General features: G+C 39.9%; 2 protein-coding genes across 3 annotated transcripts; one reads left to right on the forward strand and one right to left on the reverse strand.

Moving 5' to 3' along the window:
* Positions 1 to 1114: 1114 nt before the first annotated feature.
* On the forward strand, positions 1115 to 11966 carry ogal (O-GlcNAcase like). 2 transcript variants are annotated; one of them, XM_086082511.1, is made up of 17 exons: positions 1115 to 1466; positions 1658 to 1709; positions 1978 to 2075; positions 3961 to 4091; positions 4398 to 4569; positions 5340 to 5438; positions 5985 to 6124; positions 7468 to 7612; positions 7696 to 7794; positions 7868 to 8112; positions 9136 to 9310; positions 9427 to 9512; positions 10389 to 10481; positions 10860 to 10948; positions 11195 to 11315; positions 11394 to 11523; positions 11684 to 11966. In XM_086082511.1, the coding sequence occupies exons 1-17, from the start codon at positions 1394 to 1396 to the stop codon at positions 11818 to 11820; spliced, it is 2085 nt and encodes a 694-aa protein (XP_085938637.1). In that variant the 5' UTR covers positions 1115 to 1393; the 3' UTR covers positions 11821 to 11966. The 2 variants fall into 2 exon arrangements, with proteins under 2 accessions (XP_085938637.1, XP_085938638.1); XM_086082512.1 differs by having other exon boundaries at positions 11397 to 11523.
* Positions 11967 to 12450: 484 nt separating this feature from the next.
* cant1b (calcium activated nucleotidase 1b) lies at positions 12451 to 18162 on the reverse strand. The gene is made up of 5 exons (XM_086082513.1): positions 18032 to 18162; positions 13847 to 14404; positions 13640 to 13780; positions 13341 to 13544; positions 12451 to 13263 (listed from the first exon to the last, which is right to left on the reverse strand). The coding sequence occupies exons 2-5, from the start codon at positions 14343 to 14345 to the stop codon at positions 12893 to 12895; spliced, it is 1215 nt and encodes a 404-aa protein (XP_085938639.1). The 5' UTR covers positions 14346 to 14404; positions 18032 to 18162; the 3' UTR covers positions 12451 to 12892.
* Between the last annotated feature and the right edge of the window lie 133 nt (positions 18163 to 18295).

Raw genomic sequence — 18295 nt, forward strand, 5'->3', positions numbered from 1 at the left:
TCTGGTTTATTTTTATGTGATCTATTGCTCTATTACTAATAGAGAGGGATGGAGGTAGCAGAAGAGAGAGATTCAGTTATTTTTCCCCCTCAAATTTATACACAGAATTTTTTTTTTTATACACAACACCCCATAATGACAAGTTTTTACATTTATGTAAATTTAGTGTAAAATAAATCACGGTTTCAAAAGTATTCACACTACTGTGTATTTACAATATTTCATTGATGCATTTATGGCAGTAGTAATTACATCTTCAAGTCTTTTTGAATATGATGACCTTGGTTTGTGCTCTGACATGCACTTATGCTTAGGTCAGAATTGCGTCATGAGTCAAAATTGGTCTAATGCTGCATGGACAAGAGGCAGGTGGGAAGTTGGACTTTTCAGACTTCAAACCAGAAAGTGTACACGGAAAGGCCCCTTTGAACTCGGAGATCAGAGTTGTGGAGCTGGGCAAAAAACCCCATCACCAACCGGCTTCAATCTAATGCCACTCAATAAAAGAGAAACATACTGCGAACATAACATTATGTGGACTGACTGTGTTAACCAGAGCAACAAACAATTTATTGCAATCAGCCATTTTGTAAACTTTTGCCTCAAACGCATTGAGGTCAGAAGTGTGACAATCCAAGTGGGATCAATCCAACTTCCCACCATCCTCAAATGCAGCATAAACTCTGTGAAAGGAAGCTCTCATGAAAAACATTGGACTTTGGATCGTTGTAGCTTGATTTGCAAATTGTGAGGGTTATTTTGATTTCAAAATGTGATTAAATGTCATTTGACTACTACAACAATATGCCTGTTTTTTATGCTAGTCACAGGCAAAAGCAATACGCTGTTTTCACGGTAAGGTAAAGTGTAGAAGTATCATTAATGCCTGGATGATCGGAAATGTCCGTAAAAGGAGATGGGTGCCTCTCCAAATCATGTAGCCTATAAGTAGTATCAACTGAATTTACCACAGGTGGACTCCAATTAAACTGGCTCTCAATTATGATCAGTGGAAACATGATATACTTGAGATCAATTATGAGCTTTGCGGCAAAGTGATACGGTTGTATATATGCACTGTCTCTTTAAGAAGTTCATCAGGCACCAGGTGACGTTGAGTCCGTGCGTGAGTCGCGAGCCACGGCTCATTTAGTGGTGAACTTCACGTGTGGTTGTTTACGTGCTAGATATTTATTTACAAGTGCAGACTTTAGATCTTGTAAAGCCCCGCATTACGCAACTGTGTGTGAATGTGTGCGTGTATGCGCGCGCAGGCGTCAGAAGACATATTAAAGGGTGGCACTGGCTTTACAAGCCATGACTGACAGTTGCAGTATTTGACACCTCGAATACGCCAAGATAAACTCGAGTCCAGCAAGACGGACAGTCAGTCATGGCAACTTCGACCGAAGTCGGCAAAAAAGCACCGAGTGGGGGCAAGCGCTTCATCGGCGGCGTGGTCGAAGGTGAGCATTCAACCCGGGTTCGGCCGTCCCCGCCGACAAAAAGCGGTTATTGTCGGCGGGGGCTAGAACCAGCCACCGCCCCCTCCCCTCCCCCTAATGCATGTCAACAAACTCGTGCATAATTGGCGTATTTACAAATACATTATTATTTTTGTGAGATCTTATTTAAATCCGACCTTTGCTTGTTGCAGGATTTTATGGCCGACCCTGGACGATGGAGCAAAGAACAGAGCTGTTCAAAAGGTAGAATGGGATCCAAATTCCGAACGTCTCCAAACTTTGAACATTATTTTCACTACAATGCATAATTGTTTTTTTCCTCCACAAAAAATATGTTCCCATGGTGACTTGGTCAGCATAGATTTATTAGATTTAGATTTTTGCTGTATTTAGTGGACTGACAAACATAAATATTTCATCAGTCATTATGTGTAAGCAACTATAGTGCTTTTTTTTTTTTTTGCACCTTCATTGCAATGATGTGAATAGGTTGCATCTTCTACTTTCTCAGGGAACAGAAGTGGGGTTTGAACACTTACCTGTATGCCCCTAAGGATGACTACAAACACCGCATGTACTGGCGAGACCTTTACTCCGTCGAGGAGGCAGGTGGGTCTGTGCCACCATTACTATTGTTTGTTGTATGCATCATTAATAGCCTAAAATATGATCTTAGATCTAAGTAGGATAGTATAATTATTATTTTAAATTAATTTGAACAAAATCTTGACCAGCAAATATTGACTAATTTTGTGGACATACATGTCTACTTATTGTATATCCAAGCTGTCACTATAATTATTGGGCGTTTCTCAAATTCTAGATAGATAAAGTATCATGACCTCTGTCATCATCATCTCTGGAGACATATTGGAAAGGTGTTCATTTAAACTTTGACCCAATGAGTGTATCAAGCCACATCTCTGTTACTTGTGCTGATAAAGACAAGACAATACCATTTAAAAGTGTCAAGAGTACATGGTAAATAACTGAATTTAATACCAAGAGTGGTCCAGTAAGATTGTCAATATCAGCATGAGCAGTGATTGCAAGGCCATAGTAAGACTAATGCGGCATCTACGGTACTTGAAATGCTTCCTGTGAGAATTAAAAGCACTTTTGTGCAAGTTGTGTGCAAAGTGAAACTTTTTGTCCCCACCTGCTGTGTGCTTAGGGAGCCTCTTGTTGCCTTCTGCTGGATACATTTGGGACTTAATGGGATTCTGAGTAATTTGCAGTATTGAGCTGCTGAGGCCGATGTTGCATATTAAGGTGACTTAACGATCCCAGATAGGAACAAACACTGGGTGATTGTATTGTAGAGCAATTCTAGAAGCACAAATTGGCTCAATTAAATGGAGGGTAACGCAACAAATTGATGAAGAACTAGTTTTGAAATTAGAGGCCAGTAAAAACGTTTTGTTTAAATAGGCCTATTATTTCATTTACTTTTAAGAGCAATATTTAAAAGCTTTTAAAAGTGTATACAATTTGCAATTTCGCTATTGGAGCAAGAAACATGAAGTTGATTTAAATATAATCACAATATAATATTAACTCATTCACTGCCATTGACGGCTATAAACGTCATAAATTAATTTAAACTATTTCTATTGGTTTACCATTTTTTTTACTTTTGTTAACAAGAGTATGAAAACCTAAAAATGTTTTTTGTACATTTAGAACAGATATAAAATTTGTGATTAATCGTGAGTTTACTAGTGAAAACATGCAATCAATTACAATTAAACATTTTAATCGCCTGACGCCCCTAATTTTTAATAATATTTTCTTTAAAAAATAAATAAATATATCTATATCTATATATATATTTAAAAAATAAAAACAATTATGTTTTGTTTTTTTTATATATCATCTTTTTTTTTTTAAGAAAAGATTATTAAAAATTAGGGGCATCAGGCGATTACAATTTTTAATCGTAATTAATCGCATGACTTCACTAGTTAACTCACGATTAATCACAAATTTTATATCTGTACTAATACAATAAAAAAATCTAGGTTTTCATACTCTCGTTAACAAAAGTGGAAAAAAATGTTAGACTAATAGTTACAATGAATTTGTGACGTCGATAGCTGTCAATGGTAGTGAATGAGTTAATATAATTTCGCGAGCCACATAAAATTATTGACACCTGTGTTCTAGAATGATGCAAGATGGATCAATGATCAGTTTATATGTTTTATTGGGTATAAAACATATTCCTTGGTTACCTGCCTTTTGGTTGATGGTACAAAGAGAGCACGGATGAGCCTGTATATACTGTATTGCCCCTAAAAATGGGCTCAACACGCCTATGAATTTCATTAAGGTGTATTTTGTGAGAGTTGTAAGAGTTACCGTATATAGATTTCTTTATTATTGATCATTTTTTAATTCGTTCTTGAAATAATGACGCCATTGATGGATTGGTCAGTGCTTAATGTCAACAATTTACATTTCCCAAAAATGTTCATCTTTGTCTCTCGTGCAGAGCAACTCGCGGCGCTGATATCAGCAGCGCAACAGCACAACATTGACTTTGTCTATGCAATCTCTCCTGGCCTGGACATCACTTTTTCCAACCGCAAAGAGGTGGCTGCCCTAGAGAGGAAACTGGATCAGGTAGGACTTTGGATGCATTATTAAAAGGTGGAGCCATGTTTATTGCTTTCTATTTGGCAGATTTTATGAGCAGGGAGTAGCGTCTGGGGCACGGCCATCTTTCCAGCAATTAAGTCGAGTTCAGCTGTGTTTGGAATTATTCACTTATTCCTAGTCACTATCAGAGATAACCTATACTCACTACACATTCAAATAGTAATACAAAATGGCGCGCACTGTATTATTTCTGAAGGCAGCCTTAGCAAAATTTTTGCCAGTTAAAAAAAAATAAAAAGTGTGCCAAATGTTGTCCCATACCCTCTCCAGGTGAGAGACTTTGGCTGCAACTCCTTCTCATTATTGTTTGACGACATCGAGACGGAGATGTGTCCTGCCGACAAGCAGGCCTTCAGCTCCTTCGCCCACGCGCAGGTGGCCATCACCAATGAGGTGTTCCAGCATTTGGGAGAACCGAGCACCTTCCTCTTCTGTCCCACAGGTTGCACTAGAGAACTTGTTGAAGCCAGCTGGTCAAATTCTGATCATATGTAGTTTTTGGTAACTGGTAATTTACAGTGAATCCCTGCTATTCACGAGAATTAGGGACCAAGCAGATTTTTTTCTATTAATAATTTAAACCTTAGATATAACACAAATGATAATATCCTTGAACCCTTCAAGCTCATCTTACAAAATGGCCCTTAAAATGGAAAAAATAACAGATTTTGTGAAAAAAAAAATTCAATTAGCAATCTTCTTACATTTTGGACTGCATGATATTTTTAGTTAATTGGTAGTTATCACACTTTGCTCTTCGCTACTTAGTGAATGCCTGAGCCAACAGAAGCCCAGTAAGAAGGAGCCAGATGGACATGTCATGGAAAGACAAACCCCCGCATGGCATGTACCACCGACAAACTGAGGAAGTGGCCGACATGGAGAAAACATATCAGTGGCTGGAATGACAAACTAGTGCTAGCCAACCACACTGACATAGTGATGGTGGATAAACATTAGAAAACAGCAGTTGGTGCACAGATATAGCAGTCCCGAATCGTAGCAAAACAAAAACCTGGAGAAATACCAAGGACTGAAGGAAGAACTAGAGCAAACGTGGAGGGTAAAGGCAACAGCGGTGTCAGTAGTGCTCGGGGTAACTGAGATCCTGAATTGGCGAGCGGGGGTTCACTGTACACATTTTAATACAGTCAATCAAGTTTTACATGCATTGTATTGCACACTGACTCATGTTCTTCCCCCAAACTCCAGATTATTGTGCTGCATTCTGCACTCCAAACGTGTCGCAGTCATCTTATCTTCACACGGTAGGAGACGAGCTGCTACCGGGGATAGACGTGTTATGGACAGGTAATCTCATACAGAATCACATACAGTGCCATGAAAATGTATTTGCACCCTGATTTTTCCCCCCCCATATTTTAAGTTCATTAAATAAATGTGTCGATCATGCACAGACAACCAAAGTAAACATAAAATTCAAGTTTTTAAATGGCTATTTGATTTATCAAGCGAAAAAATGTTTGGAGTTACCGGACTGTGTGGAAAAAGTTGTTGCCTTTTGAGTAATATTTAATTTTATTGATAATGGGAAGCTTAAGTGTGACAACCATGCAAAACAATTTCAAATCAGGAAGGGGCCAAACTTTCACATCACTGTACGGGTTTTTAGGAGTATACCAGAAGAACGGAATATTTAGTTTGTTTACTTTGTTTACAGCCACTAAAACAAAAAAAATAGTACTGTGCTGTGGATCATTTCATGACTAAACCCTAAAAATATATTTGACTTTTTAAGCTGAAGTAACGCTTCTGTCAGCATCTCTCATCCGGCTTTTTTCTTTTCTTCATATACCCAAGAGTGCACAACCTTACACAAATAAAATGTGATTTTAGGTCCTAAGGTGGTATCCCATAAAATCTCAGTGGAATCCATAGAAGAGGTGTCCTCCATCCTCAAGAGGGCGCCAGTCATTTGGGACAATATACACGCCAACGACTATGACCCACAAAGAATTTTCATGGGACCCTATAAGGTAAATTCTGATTGATATCATTGAACAAATGATACACAATAAAAACATTATTATTTTTTTTTTATAATTGCAACTTGAGTTACAAGTTTCATTTGTAACTCAATTTACGTGCATCTGAAATTGTGAGTGAGATGTGGTCGACGGAAGGTCCATGTTAAAGTACCGCCGGTTTTTAACAAAAAGCTCCCAGTCACAAATATTTTATACCCCTTTTCTCAATACAGTGGTTCCCTGGTTTTGCGACGGTGTTCACCGTTCACTACAAAATGTTCGTAACTTACTCGGTTCATGTAAAGCACGGTACGGTCTAAACCTTTTTGGGCTAATTTGGTCCAATTTTGGTACGTGTTTTGTGCATTAAAGAGGAAGGGGAGTAAAAAAATCTTTACGATACCTGTAGTATCTTCTACGGTATGCGCCCCCACTAGTTTAACTCATTCGCTCCCAGAAGCAACCCCCTTCGCTCCGGCTGTTTTATTGGATTTTGACTGATTTTGCTAGGTCCACAGAATATTGTGTTCGATTGCTATAAAAACATGGAACCTACCAAAAGAAAGATTAGAGTCTCTTCTTTCATCAGGAAAAAAAATATTTGTATCTGTTTCCCTTTTGCAGCAATTAGCATTAGAATATAGCTAAGGTTCATCATTATTCACAAACCTGTTGAAAACACTGGGGAAAAGAGCTTGTTCCAACATGGCCCTGGTTGATCTCTTATACGCTGCTGCCACCTGCTGGCCGTTTTTTGTAATGACTAGCATTGCTTTAAGCGACCTCTTCGGGTCAGAGGCTGCATCAAAGCCTTCTGTATGCTCTAGCGTAAAAAGCATAAATGTTTAAATACATTTTTGGGGACAATATTTAAAATAGAATGTTTTAATACATTACACTGTTTTCTGATTAATATTGCGTTTATGGAAAATTAATTAAGCAGCAAAATCGATCCGTTTTTATCCATCTTGGGGGCCGGCCATTTTGCCACCTGTCGACTAAAAATGACATCGCAGTGCCTAAGGTCTCGGGTAATGACCATCAAGGTTCACCCATATTCTGGCTTTGGTCATGTGACGTTTGCAAGCTGACCAAACTCTAAGAAAGCTTCTAAAGGAAATTAAATTCACATACGGAAAAGATAAACAAAAGCCACTAGGAACACCTAAACAGGTGGCGATGCTGGAATCTTTGCTTCCTCTAAGACTGACGAGTTCATCATTTTCACCAAGCTTGTATTTACATTTGGGAACCACTGAATGAGAACTAAGAGGATGAGGAGGAGGGTTAATCCACACGCACAAATCCACAATCTCTAAAAAGCATTGACGATGTTCATCTTCTCCGTTTAGGATCGTCCAACTGAACTGATCCCCAAACTGAGAGGTGTGCTCACTAATCCAAACTGTGAATTTTATCCCAACTTTGTGGCAATCCATACCTTGGCTACGTGGTGCAAAGCTTCTGCTGATGGAGCAACCAAGGATGTGGAAATGGGTGAGCTCTCCTGTTTCGCTGTGACGGAGTTGTATCTAAGATTTGCTGTGTTGGTATTCTTGCGCTTGTGTGTCCAACATGAGGCGATGAAGAGCAGGACCCCTGTTATAGCCCCCACAAAGCCCTGACGCAGGCCCTCACTGATTGGCTGGAGGAATTTATGTCCACAGATCAGCCTACAGGTAGACTATCTCCACGAAAGCTTTCAATCTGACCGGTAACAGATATGGAATTTTCCATTCCGCCGTCTTTCAGCTTGCGTTAACAAGGACTCGTCTGACGAGGAGCCCATGCAGACAGACCTCGGAGAACACTCGTATGTGCCCGGACAGGGAGAGAACCCGCTTTACACAGCCGAGCCCCTGACCCTAGACGACCTGAAGCTGCTGTCCGACCTCTTCTACCTGCCTTATGAATATGGCTGCACGGCAAAGACCATGCTGCATGAGCTCAACTGGCTCAAAAGCCACAGTCACGCAGTCGCCGTCAAATCGAACCAGGTCAGATTTCCATGCACACTTAACTCATTTGCTCCCCAAAAACGTTCTATTTTAAATATTGACATGTTACCAAAAACGTATTTATACGTTTTATGGTGGGGTTTTTTTATGCTAGAGCATACAGTAGGCTTTGATGTAGCAACAGATTTGTGAATAATGATGAAAATTTGCTATATTCTAATGTTAATTGCTGCAAAACGAAAACGGATACAAATATACTTTTTTTCCCCTGATTAACTCATTCACTGCCATTGACGGCTATAGATATCAAAAATTCATTTAAACTATTTTTATTAGTTAAAATTGTTTCCCCTTTTTTCTTAACAAGAGTATGAAAATGTATTGTGCATTTACAATTTTTCCCCACTTTTGTTGACAAGAGTATGAAAACCTAGATTTTTTTTTATTGTACATTTAGAACAGATATAAAATTAGTGATTAATCGTGCGATTAGTTACAATTAAAAATTGTAATCGCCTGTCGCCTCAAATTTTTAATAATCTTTTTTTTTAATGAAGTTATGGCAGTGAATGAGTTAAAGAAGAGACTCTAATCTTTCTTTTGGTAGGTTCCATATGTTTATAGCTGTAGGAGCCTAATGTTTGATTTGTATTTGCCTCCAACCACTGGGGGGCAGTGTGTTTTTGTTTATTTGCCTGGGAGACAGGTGTCACTGATTGGGGAAGAAAACAATTTAGATGTCAGCCATCTTTCCAACCAAGACAGAATTCCGTGGGTTTATTTCATCTTATTTCTTTGCCTTTTTATACAAGAACGTCAAAATTAAACCGCAACCAGTAACCTCAAGTGTAGCGGACAAGTGGTGGTGGACAATCCCCTCCAATAGCAATAGAGCACAATATTCTGTGGGACTTGCAAAATCCTTCAGTGAAAGAGTTAAGATGTAATTGACACGGACCAACAATATCCTCATAAAATGTATTCATAGTGTTGCTATCAAATGTCAAAACTGGTTCAATTTGACCCGAATATTGAAATGCGTCACCCGTTTCTGTGTTTTAGACGGCTGAGTGGTGTTCGAGAGCGCGGCAGTTCGACGACATGTGCGAAGCGGTGGTGCGGATGTTCAACCGCTTGTCCAACGCGCCCAACCGCAGCATTCTGTACGACCTCTACAACTACATCTGTGACATCAAGAGCGGCGTTAATCTGGCGCAAGCCTACGTCAAATCGCTCGGTGAGAAAAGCAGAATGTTGTCACGTCATTTAATCTACAAGCATGAAACTGTTACAGAGTGCACGTTGCAAGGACAAAATGAGTATATTTTTAACACTCACATTTGCTCACCACAGGAGGGCTTGGCAAACCATCGGCCCAGCTAATGAGCGCTGATCCTGAACCGTGGGGATTTAGAGGAGGCCTCTCAGGAGAGTTTCAGGTGAACTAACTGGGTTGTTGACATCGGAGAGGAATATATGTCAAAGGTCTTTTTTTCCTTTTATTTGTGGAAAAATTATGTCATCAAGGACCATCTCTTTGGCTCTGTGAGGACTATTTTGAAAGCATATTGGTTAAAAAATATATATATTAAAAAAGAGTAATGATAAAAAACATACTTTATATCCATTCATCCATTTTCTTAAAAGCTTGTCCTCACAAGGGTCGCGGGGGGTGCTGGAGCCTATCCCAGCTGGCTTTGGGCAATAAGCGGGGTACACCCTGAACTGGTTGCCAGCCAATCGCAGGGCACACAGAGACGAACAACCAGACCTGTATAAAATAATAATAATAAACTGTATAACAATAAAATTAATAATTTGAAAGCATATTGGTAAAAAAAAAGGTAATAAAAAAGAATAATAATAATAAATATACTGTATAATAATAATAATAATAATAATAAACTATAACAATAAAAAAATTATAATTTGAAAGTATCTTGGTAGAAAAAGGTGCTAAAAAGAATGATAACAATAAATATACTGTATAATAATAGTAATATTTATAATAATAAACTGTATAACAATAAAAATAATAATTTGAAAGCATATTGGTTAAAATAACTAAAATAATATTAATAATAATCTGAAAGCATATTGGTTAAAAAAAAAATATATTTATATATATATATATATATATATATATATATGTCTGCACTATTGTTTCTGAAGGCCCGGGACAGATTGGCTTAACCTATTGTCAAATCCGTGCATGGCACCATCTCAACAGCCAAGCCATGTCCTTCCGAAACAATCCACTGCTGCCAACCCTATTGTTAATGTTTTTACGTAAAACATCGTTCATGTCCTTCCAGAGAATGCTGCCGGGCCATGGAAATAAAGACCTGTACAAACATCCGCCCAAGACATCGGTGTACTGCATACGGCCCTACTGTGCTGAGGATAAGGTGAGGTTATTAAATCCTATCAAGATTCTTTTTTTGTCAACTTTGCATTGCTTTTGTTATAGAAAATAATTATTTAACACTTGTTGGCATAACAATAACATAGTGACCTGCTTGGAACAGACTGCTTGCTTTCCTGTCTAGCTGACCCTCCCGTTCTCCTCTCAAAACCTAACCAGGCTGCATAAAGCATCTTCTAGTGATAATTTACTATGCACACTCTCACAGATCACTTCTTGTAGACTGTTCTGTAAAGACTTGTTTATATTTGAAGCTTCAAATATAAAGAAACCCATAAGACAAAAAAATGGTTTTCCAGGCTGTTCTATTCATCTCGCCTAACTACTGAAAATTTCACAATTGCTTTGTTGACTTTTCTAGATGGACGTGCAGAGAATTTTTGTCACGATGCAACAAGAAAGGCAGATTGAAGACGCCTCCATGACAGAGCCACCTCTTATTAGTGATATGTAAGTTGCTTTGAGATTATTATTGTAATGTGTGCGGGTACATTTGCAAGTGTTGATGTGGATGAATGAGAAATTAAAACACACTTTTTAAACGCATTCTGCATGTTAGGGTGAGAAGTCATAATAGGGACAATGCATTTGCCCCCAAAAAAATGTTTTAGAAGGCTGGAACGGATCAATGCCATTTCCATTCATTTTAATGGGGAAAGGTGATTTGTGATATGAATTTGAATGCATCTTTTGCAGCCTGTCAACAGGTGAAATCCCGCCAAGCCCTCAGTGTGCGCTTGTCCTGGAGGATGACATTGGCCCGTGTGGCTACATGCTGGCGCTCACAGATGCCAAAGCAGCTGCAGCCTCCATCCAGGTGACACTTTGGAGTCAACAAATCCAATGAAAGATCAATTAGATTTCTAAATGCTGCTGCTTTATCTCTTATCTCTAGAAGGACACGATTGGTCGTGTACTCGAGGACTTCCCCTCATTAATCACTGGACAAGTGCTGCCGAGGGTCACCGACCCCTCTCCGGTCAAGCGTATGATTGAACAGCTGTTGTCTACCATCAGGAGTTGTGGTAAATTGACACACACTTCATGAGTAGATCATATTTTAATCCATACATTTGTGCCCTTAATGGAAAGAATACACTATTGAATCAAATTCTCAAGCGGTTCTCCGTACGTAAGGCAGTCTTCATTCACAGACAGATGAAAACACTTGGGTTGCTTTTTCAGGTTCAAGAGGAGTATTCTGCATGGTGAGACACAGTGATCGGCGGATGCTCGACTTCTACACCAAAAGTAGTTCCTTCCAACCCATTAAAATGGGTGGTCTGCCGCCATATGTCATCGCCATGGGAACAAGCCTCTAGTCTCAAATTGCTTAAAAAATTGTCTTATTGTGTTCAAATGTAATGTTTAGTAGCAGTTATCACCTGCTATGAAAATTTAAGCAGCACTTTTTTTCTTTTCTTTTTTTAGCACAATAAAACTAATAATTTGTTGGATTGCATTAATATTTGGTGGACTAAGGCCTTGTTGTATTTTATTACCCTTTCAGCTTGTTTGTGGCCCCTTTTGGCCACTCCGGTTTATAATCAAGATTTTGTTTTGCTTCTTGTTCTTGTTTACCATTAGTACAAAATATATTTTTATTTTTGTCTTACAGTACTAAATTAATCTACAGTCAACAAAAAGTTTCCACTTCTAAAATTCAATTTTTCTTTTCTATTGTCAGCTAAGGTTAAAGGTGGTCTTTAGTTTTGTCCATTTGTGTTTGTGAACAACCAATTCAAAACTGACTCCTCCCATGGCTCTGCCTTCAGCGACCCCCCCCCCCCCCCCAATTTTGTTAATTTCAGTTGGCCAAGAGTGGCCACCATAAGGCCAAAAGGTACAATTTGACAGAAATAGTATTATTTAAAGAGCTAAAGATGAAACCGTCAAAATCCGTTCCCTCACATTTATGTCTACAAAGGTAAAATAAAAAAGCCAAAACATCACTCATAGGGGATACATTTATTCAGTTTTGTGGCTTAGATACAAAATAAATATATTAATGATTTATTTTTAAATAAAATACCACTTCTGCATATTTGCTTTACGGATTATTAGGACTACCTTAAAATAAAATGTAAAATCTTCTCAGTTATAAATATGAAAATAGCCTCTAAAGAGAAAGCTATAAGTAAGACCATTCATTTCAAGTAGTAGCTGAACATTCAATAGCGTGCATATGTTATACAGGTTGTGACTATTAGTACGTTCCCCTGAGAGTCTGACCAGCAGAGTTCACCCACAGGAGACAAATTGCATATTTCACGTTTCTGATAACATTGATCAAACATACCAGTGTGCCCATATTAGTAAAGTCGGGCTGTTCATTCCTCATGATTACAGTATCGGGGTCATGTTGAAAAAAATTGAATAGCAGCCTTGTCCGTTTCAAATAAACTCCAGGCCTTCATACTTCTCATCTCCGATCTTTGTCTCAGGCATCAGCACCTGGCCGTCGAGCGTAAACGCCATGATGTAGGACGCGATCCGGCCCGCATCCTCCTCGGATTTCAGGGCCAAAACAATCTGATCATCTGTGTCGGGGACAAATTTAAATGAGGAAAAGCCGTGCGTGGGGTTCAGCGGCCCCACGCGGCGCGTCGTCACGTCGCTGAAGTCCGCCCGGCAGGACAGCAATAAGTTGGTGGCGCGGCGCTCGTCTGCACTCTCTTCGTAGCGCTCGTGACTGGCGCGGCGAGGGAGGAAGAACCAACGTTGAAGCCGCTCACTCCACGCCGCAGATTCGTGGATAAGGTAGCCTGCATTAGACCGAGAACGCACACGTTATATGAATGAGTCAGTAACGAGATTGACGTAAGTGGCAACTGGCGGAAACCTGGTGGTTTGATCCCCGCGGCGCTCCGCAGGGCGTTGTAGTAAGGCACCCAGTTCTTGTGCTCGACGTCGCCGTAGTAACCGACGACTTTCACCCACTCTGGGTGGTGGTTGACTACCTCTCCAGTTGTGGTGGTCCACTCCTTGCCAAGACCGCCAACATATAGTTGATCGTCTTTAACTGCAAGCCACTCTGCCTTAAAACCTACAAACGCACATATGAACAATAACATGAACACTCAAGTTCGAATCCAGACCAGGATCAAGAATCTATGCCGCCCACCCGAGACAGTAGCTGACCTTTGGAAACCGACCCATCGCCGTCGGGCAGTATGACCCAGGGCACCGCCCGCCTGCCCTCAATCCTGTACACCACACCTGTGCGGTCGTCCACGCTGTACAGATGCCCGTTAAACGCCACCAGCTCGGACAACTCCATACCTGCGGACGAGATTTTATCATTCAAGGTGGAGGACGCGTGAACTTTGCCGTAAACTGACGCGCAACCTCGTCCTTTCTCTGCCAGGTGACTCTCCAGCGTGATCGTGTCCTCGTCCCATTCCACGTGTAGCGTGTCGGCCAATTCTGAAACGGTCACGTGACCCTTTTTCATGTAGCTGAACCACGTCTGGTCCTTGGGGCTACGCGACGCCGTGTCCAGGTCTGCAATGACTCCGATGCGGTACCTGACGCCATCGTTGGTCTTCACGGGCGGACTTAGAGGGTACGTGTCATTGTAAGGTTTTCCCCTTTTCAGATTTGGTCTGGGAGTGTTCCAGAACATGTGCTGATGATACATTTGCAGACTGTTGCGGTGGGAAGGGCTGGCTGGAGCGTCCGCGTCCCCTGCCAGGTGGTGCGAGTACAACATGAGCACTAAAGCAAGCACGGTGGCCACAGTGATCGCCCACCATTTGGGCTTGATGCGAGAGTCCGTCGTAGCCGCTTGCGTCATGGATGACAAGGCCGAGGGGAGGCCTCGGATGGCGATGCCCAAAGTGGTCATGGAAGGGTCGGCTTCATCCTCGTCGTGCAGCACAGACCGGGGAGGGTGCAAGGGCGGTTCTAGGATCAGAAGTTTAGGGGTGATGAGTTCCCGGCAAGGCAAGATACAATTCACTGGTTACTACATTTTGCTGCTTGCTATCAACTGAAAATGACATCACAGTTGCTCCAAACAACCAATCATGGCTCAGCTTTAAAAAACAGGTGATTGCCTGAACAACTGTGATGTCATTGTCAGTCTACAGCAAGTGGCAAAATGGCAAGTTGATTATGCTGCTTAATTTATACTTCACAATTCCAATGTTAATCAGAATACCTCGTTTAGATTAGTGGTAACATATTATTGTTAAGACATTTTTGGGTTGATTTCCCCTTCAACTCATTTGCTCCCAAAAAACGTATAAATACGTTATACTTTAAATATGACCTTTTTTTGATACAGAAAGCTTTGATGCAGCCTCTGAAATGAAGAGAATGCTTGATGCAATGGTAGTTACTACAAAAACGGCCAGCAGGTGGCAGCAGAGTATAAGAGATCAGCCAGGGCCATTTAGCTCTTTGACAGAGTTGTCACCAGAAATGGAAATCGTGATGAAACTTAGCTATATTATAATGCTAATTGCTGCAAAACTGATACAAATATACTTTTTTTCCTGATCAAAAAATAAACTTTAATCTTTCTTTTAGTAGGTTCCATATTTTTAGAGCAATAGAAGACAATATTTTGCGGGCCTTGCAAAATCAGTCAAAATCTAGTAAAACAGCCGGGTTGCTTCAGTGAAAATGGCTGGGAGTGAATGAGTTAAAAACAAATACCTACAGATATTTTGAAAAGTACAGAAATAAAAGCTAGCTTACTAAAATTTCTAGAACAAACAGTGTAGCAAAAAGAGTTAACTATAGGCATATAATGATTAAATCGTACCTTTGACACCATGGCGATGTAATAAAAAAAGAAGTATTTAGTATTTAATATAGATAGCTAAAAGCTCCAAAAAGGTTGATTCTGGCACTTGCCAGTACAAAAGAATCAACCCAAACCAAAAGTGTTTATTTTTCTGCTGATGATAATGTACATGAATTGCTGATTAGCAAATGGCAATGTTGCACATAAGTACTCATTTCATAGAAACGTTTAGAGTGGCCAGCACAATATTTAAGAAGCTTCTCCATATTATAAAGTATGTAAAATATCGTTCTGAGAGTTTTTAATTAATTAATTAATTTAACCTTTTTTAACCTTCTATGTTCGGAGTTGGGGAAATGTTTTAAAATGATAAAAGAGCTTATGTCTTCCAACAATTGGTTTCAACCTAAAATATTTTGAGTTCTGATTGTTTCTTTCCATTTGCAACCGCACCTCAAAATTTGGAATGACCCAAAACATTTACGATAAATGTTAGATACATCTAAAATGCCGGCAAGTTTTGAATACAGAACTTGAAAACAAAGAGCAGCGGGCCATTTTAGAAAATGGCGTGCTGCTCTCATTGTTCATTGTTCATCATAAGGCTTTGTTGTCCTTCTCAGCAAGCAACACTGCACGCATACAGTGTAGATGCTTTACACTACAACATGAGTTTAAAAAAATATTTTGATAGAAAAAAAATCTGTAACTAAAAAAAAAAACGCAGCTGCCGAACCACAAATCATGGGGGTTAAGTGTAAAAAATACATGAAATACCGTCAAGCTAAATACAATTGTTCTGATGGGAAGGTTTGTTATGAAGTTCAAATCGGAATTTAAGTACAGTGGGTTGTTAACGTTTTCAATGTGTTCTTGTAAAACAGCTGAGCTAAGAAAGTTCAAATGTTACCTTTGTACAGTTAACACTTTTCATCATGACATGGACAGTTTGACCCTGGAATCTAATTTCCATTGGATCCTATGGGATTTTGTCTTTCCAAATGAAAACCTCTAGGACAACTGATCCTCTTGTACTCCTGTCCTTCCCTTCATGCTCCTTGCGTGTACACACAAGCACACACCCCACATCCAACGGTTCCTCAACTTTTCCCACACACGAGTCGACCAACAAAGAATGCTCTTGTTGTCACTAGTGTAAGCACGACCCATATTCGCCATGGCTGCGCATCGCCGACTCTCCCCTCCTCATGCTCTCCTGACACAGTTACTGACGCCAAACCATTCATTTTGTGTAAACACTTGTCCTCATAGTGTTGCAGGTGAGTTAAAGCCCATCCCACCTGGCAAAAGGCGAGGTACACCGTGGACTGGTAATCAGCCAATCGCAGGGCAGAAACAACTATTCAAACGCACTTCCACAGTGAGTGTGTCACCTATGGAAAATTTTAATCTAGAGATTCGAACCACCCGAGAACTGTGAGACAAACTATTCCGTTCGAAGTCATTCTAATTTACCACAATATTTCTTTGTACGACGGCGTATTAGGGCTACGTATAAATATATATATATATTTTTTTTTAAGAGGGCGGGGGCAATATTCCGAGAAAAAAACTCGCAAATTTGCGAGAAAAAAACCCTCAAAAATTTACGAGAAATACATGTAGCGTACTACTCGACTGTTTGTGCCAATACTTTTCGGTCGGGTTTCCAAATAAGAAGATAGTAATTGCTTTAGCATTGATTAACCATATGATGTTAAACGTTCGCTCTTGTGTACCGTTGTGTACGGCCACTGAAAGACGCCTCACTTTGCTAAGGTCAACACCTGGACGATCAAGCGTTGAAGTTAATTCGTTAAAATTTATATTTAGTTGTATATTTATGTTTCCAGAATTATTATTTACACATTCATACATTTTTATTTTTTTTGTACAAGTATCTACGTTGATGTGTCGAATCTGCTGCTCTCCGTCATACATTTGCATTTACCTATGGTATGCTAGCATCTGATTGGATAGTGTTAGTCAGCTGATAGGGGATCAGGAAGTTTTGTCGCTCTAGCTGCGGTGAATGACGAGTAGTTTAAATTTAATTTACGAATGAATCCGTCTCCATCCTGCCTTTTCATTTTATAAACCGTGTCCCATTAACCCCCAGCGAATCCTCACATGATTAGACTATAGCTACGCTACGTGTATTTCTCGTAAGTTTCTGAGTATTTTTTCTCTCAAACCTACCACTTTATAAACTCGCAAATTTGCGAGAAAAAAACTCGTAAATTTGCGAGTTTATGAAGTGAGGTTTTTTTTTACGCCTTCGTAGACTTTGCTGTACATTAGTTGCCATGGCTACATGAAAGCTTTGCGGGGGTGGGGGGTCAATTTACAGATACAGATTTCAACGTACAACAACATGCCACTTACTATCCTCTATGTACGTATTAACTGCAAATATGTCACGCAACGGTGGTGGTTCGTTGAAAACGAAACCTGGGAAGTACTGACCTGAAAGTCGCCCTTACAAATAATCAAGTTACGACGTGGCACGTTTTACCTCGTAGTTCAGATTTTTTTTTATTGGTCTCAGCAGTCAGTTACGTTTGTTATGCTAGTATGTGTCCACATCATCATCCAGTCATGACCGCAGTGATTGAATTCATTGTCGACACACGACAGAAAAAGAGACTGTTGAACATGTTTTCAGCCCACTTTACGTCGCCATAGCGCTAACATGAGCCAGCAGCTCAGCTAGCGTTTGTAAGTTTACCGTCAACTTTACCACAAAAAAATGTAACGATGTTTATAATGTGGTTGCTTACCTGGTGTGTGCCATGTTCGCCTCCATATCGGTCGGTCGGTGTTAATTACTGTATTTCTTTTGAAATACTTCGCGGTTTCTTCTGCTGCCTCAAGGCAGGCGACTTTACGCCCTTCTGCTTGGCAGACGTAAAAAAAATTAAAAAAAAAGGGGTGGTGGGTGCCTATGTTAAAAAAAAAAGGAAAAAAAAGGCTACGTTATAGTTATACTAAGTAATACAGCCTAAAATTAAATAGTGTGCTGCATCTTGAATAGAAGCAAACCC

Source organism: Leptonotus elevatus, chromosome 8 (genome assembly GCF_054856555.1).
Source record: "Leptonotus elevatus isolate MCC_2025b chromosome 8, RoL_Lele_1.0, whole genome shotgun sequence".
NCBI lineage: Eukaryota > Metazoa > Chordata > Actinopteri > Syngnathiformes > Syngnathidae > Leptonotus > Leptonotus elevatus.

Coding starts and splice junctions, on each gene's coding strand:
- ogal (XM_086082511.1), top strand. CDS start 1,394: ATGGCAACTTCGACCGAAGTCGGCAAAAAAGCACCGAGTGGGGGCAAG. Junction 1,710..1,977: donor AGAACAGAGCTGTTCAAAAG/GTAGAATGGGAT, acceptor CTACTTTCTCAG/GGAACAGAAGTGGGGTTTGA. Junction 4,092..4,397: donor TAGAGAGGAAACTGGATCAG/GTAGGACTTTGG, acceptor TACCCTCTCCAG/GTGAGAGACTTTGGCTGCAA.
- cant1b (XM_086082513.1), bottom strand. CDS start 14,345: ATGACCACTTTGGGCATCGCCATCCGAGGCCTCCCCTCGGCCTTGTCA. Junction 13,781..13,846: donor CCTGGCAGAGAAAGGACGAG/GTTGCGCGTCAG, acceptor TCTCGTCCGCAG/GTATGGAGTTGTCCGAGCTG. Junction 13,264..13,340: donor CGCGGGGATCAAACCACCAG/GTTTCCGCCAGT, acceptor GGTCTAATGCAG/GCTACCTTATCCACGAATCT.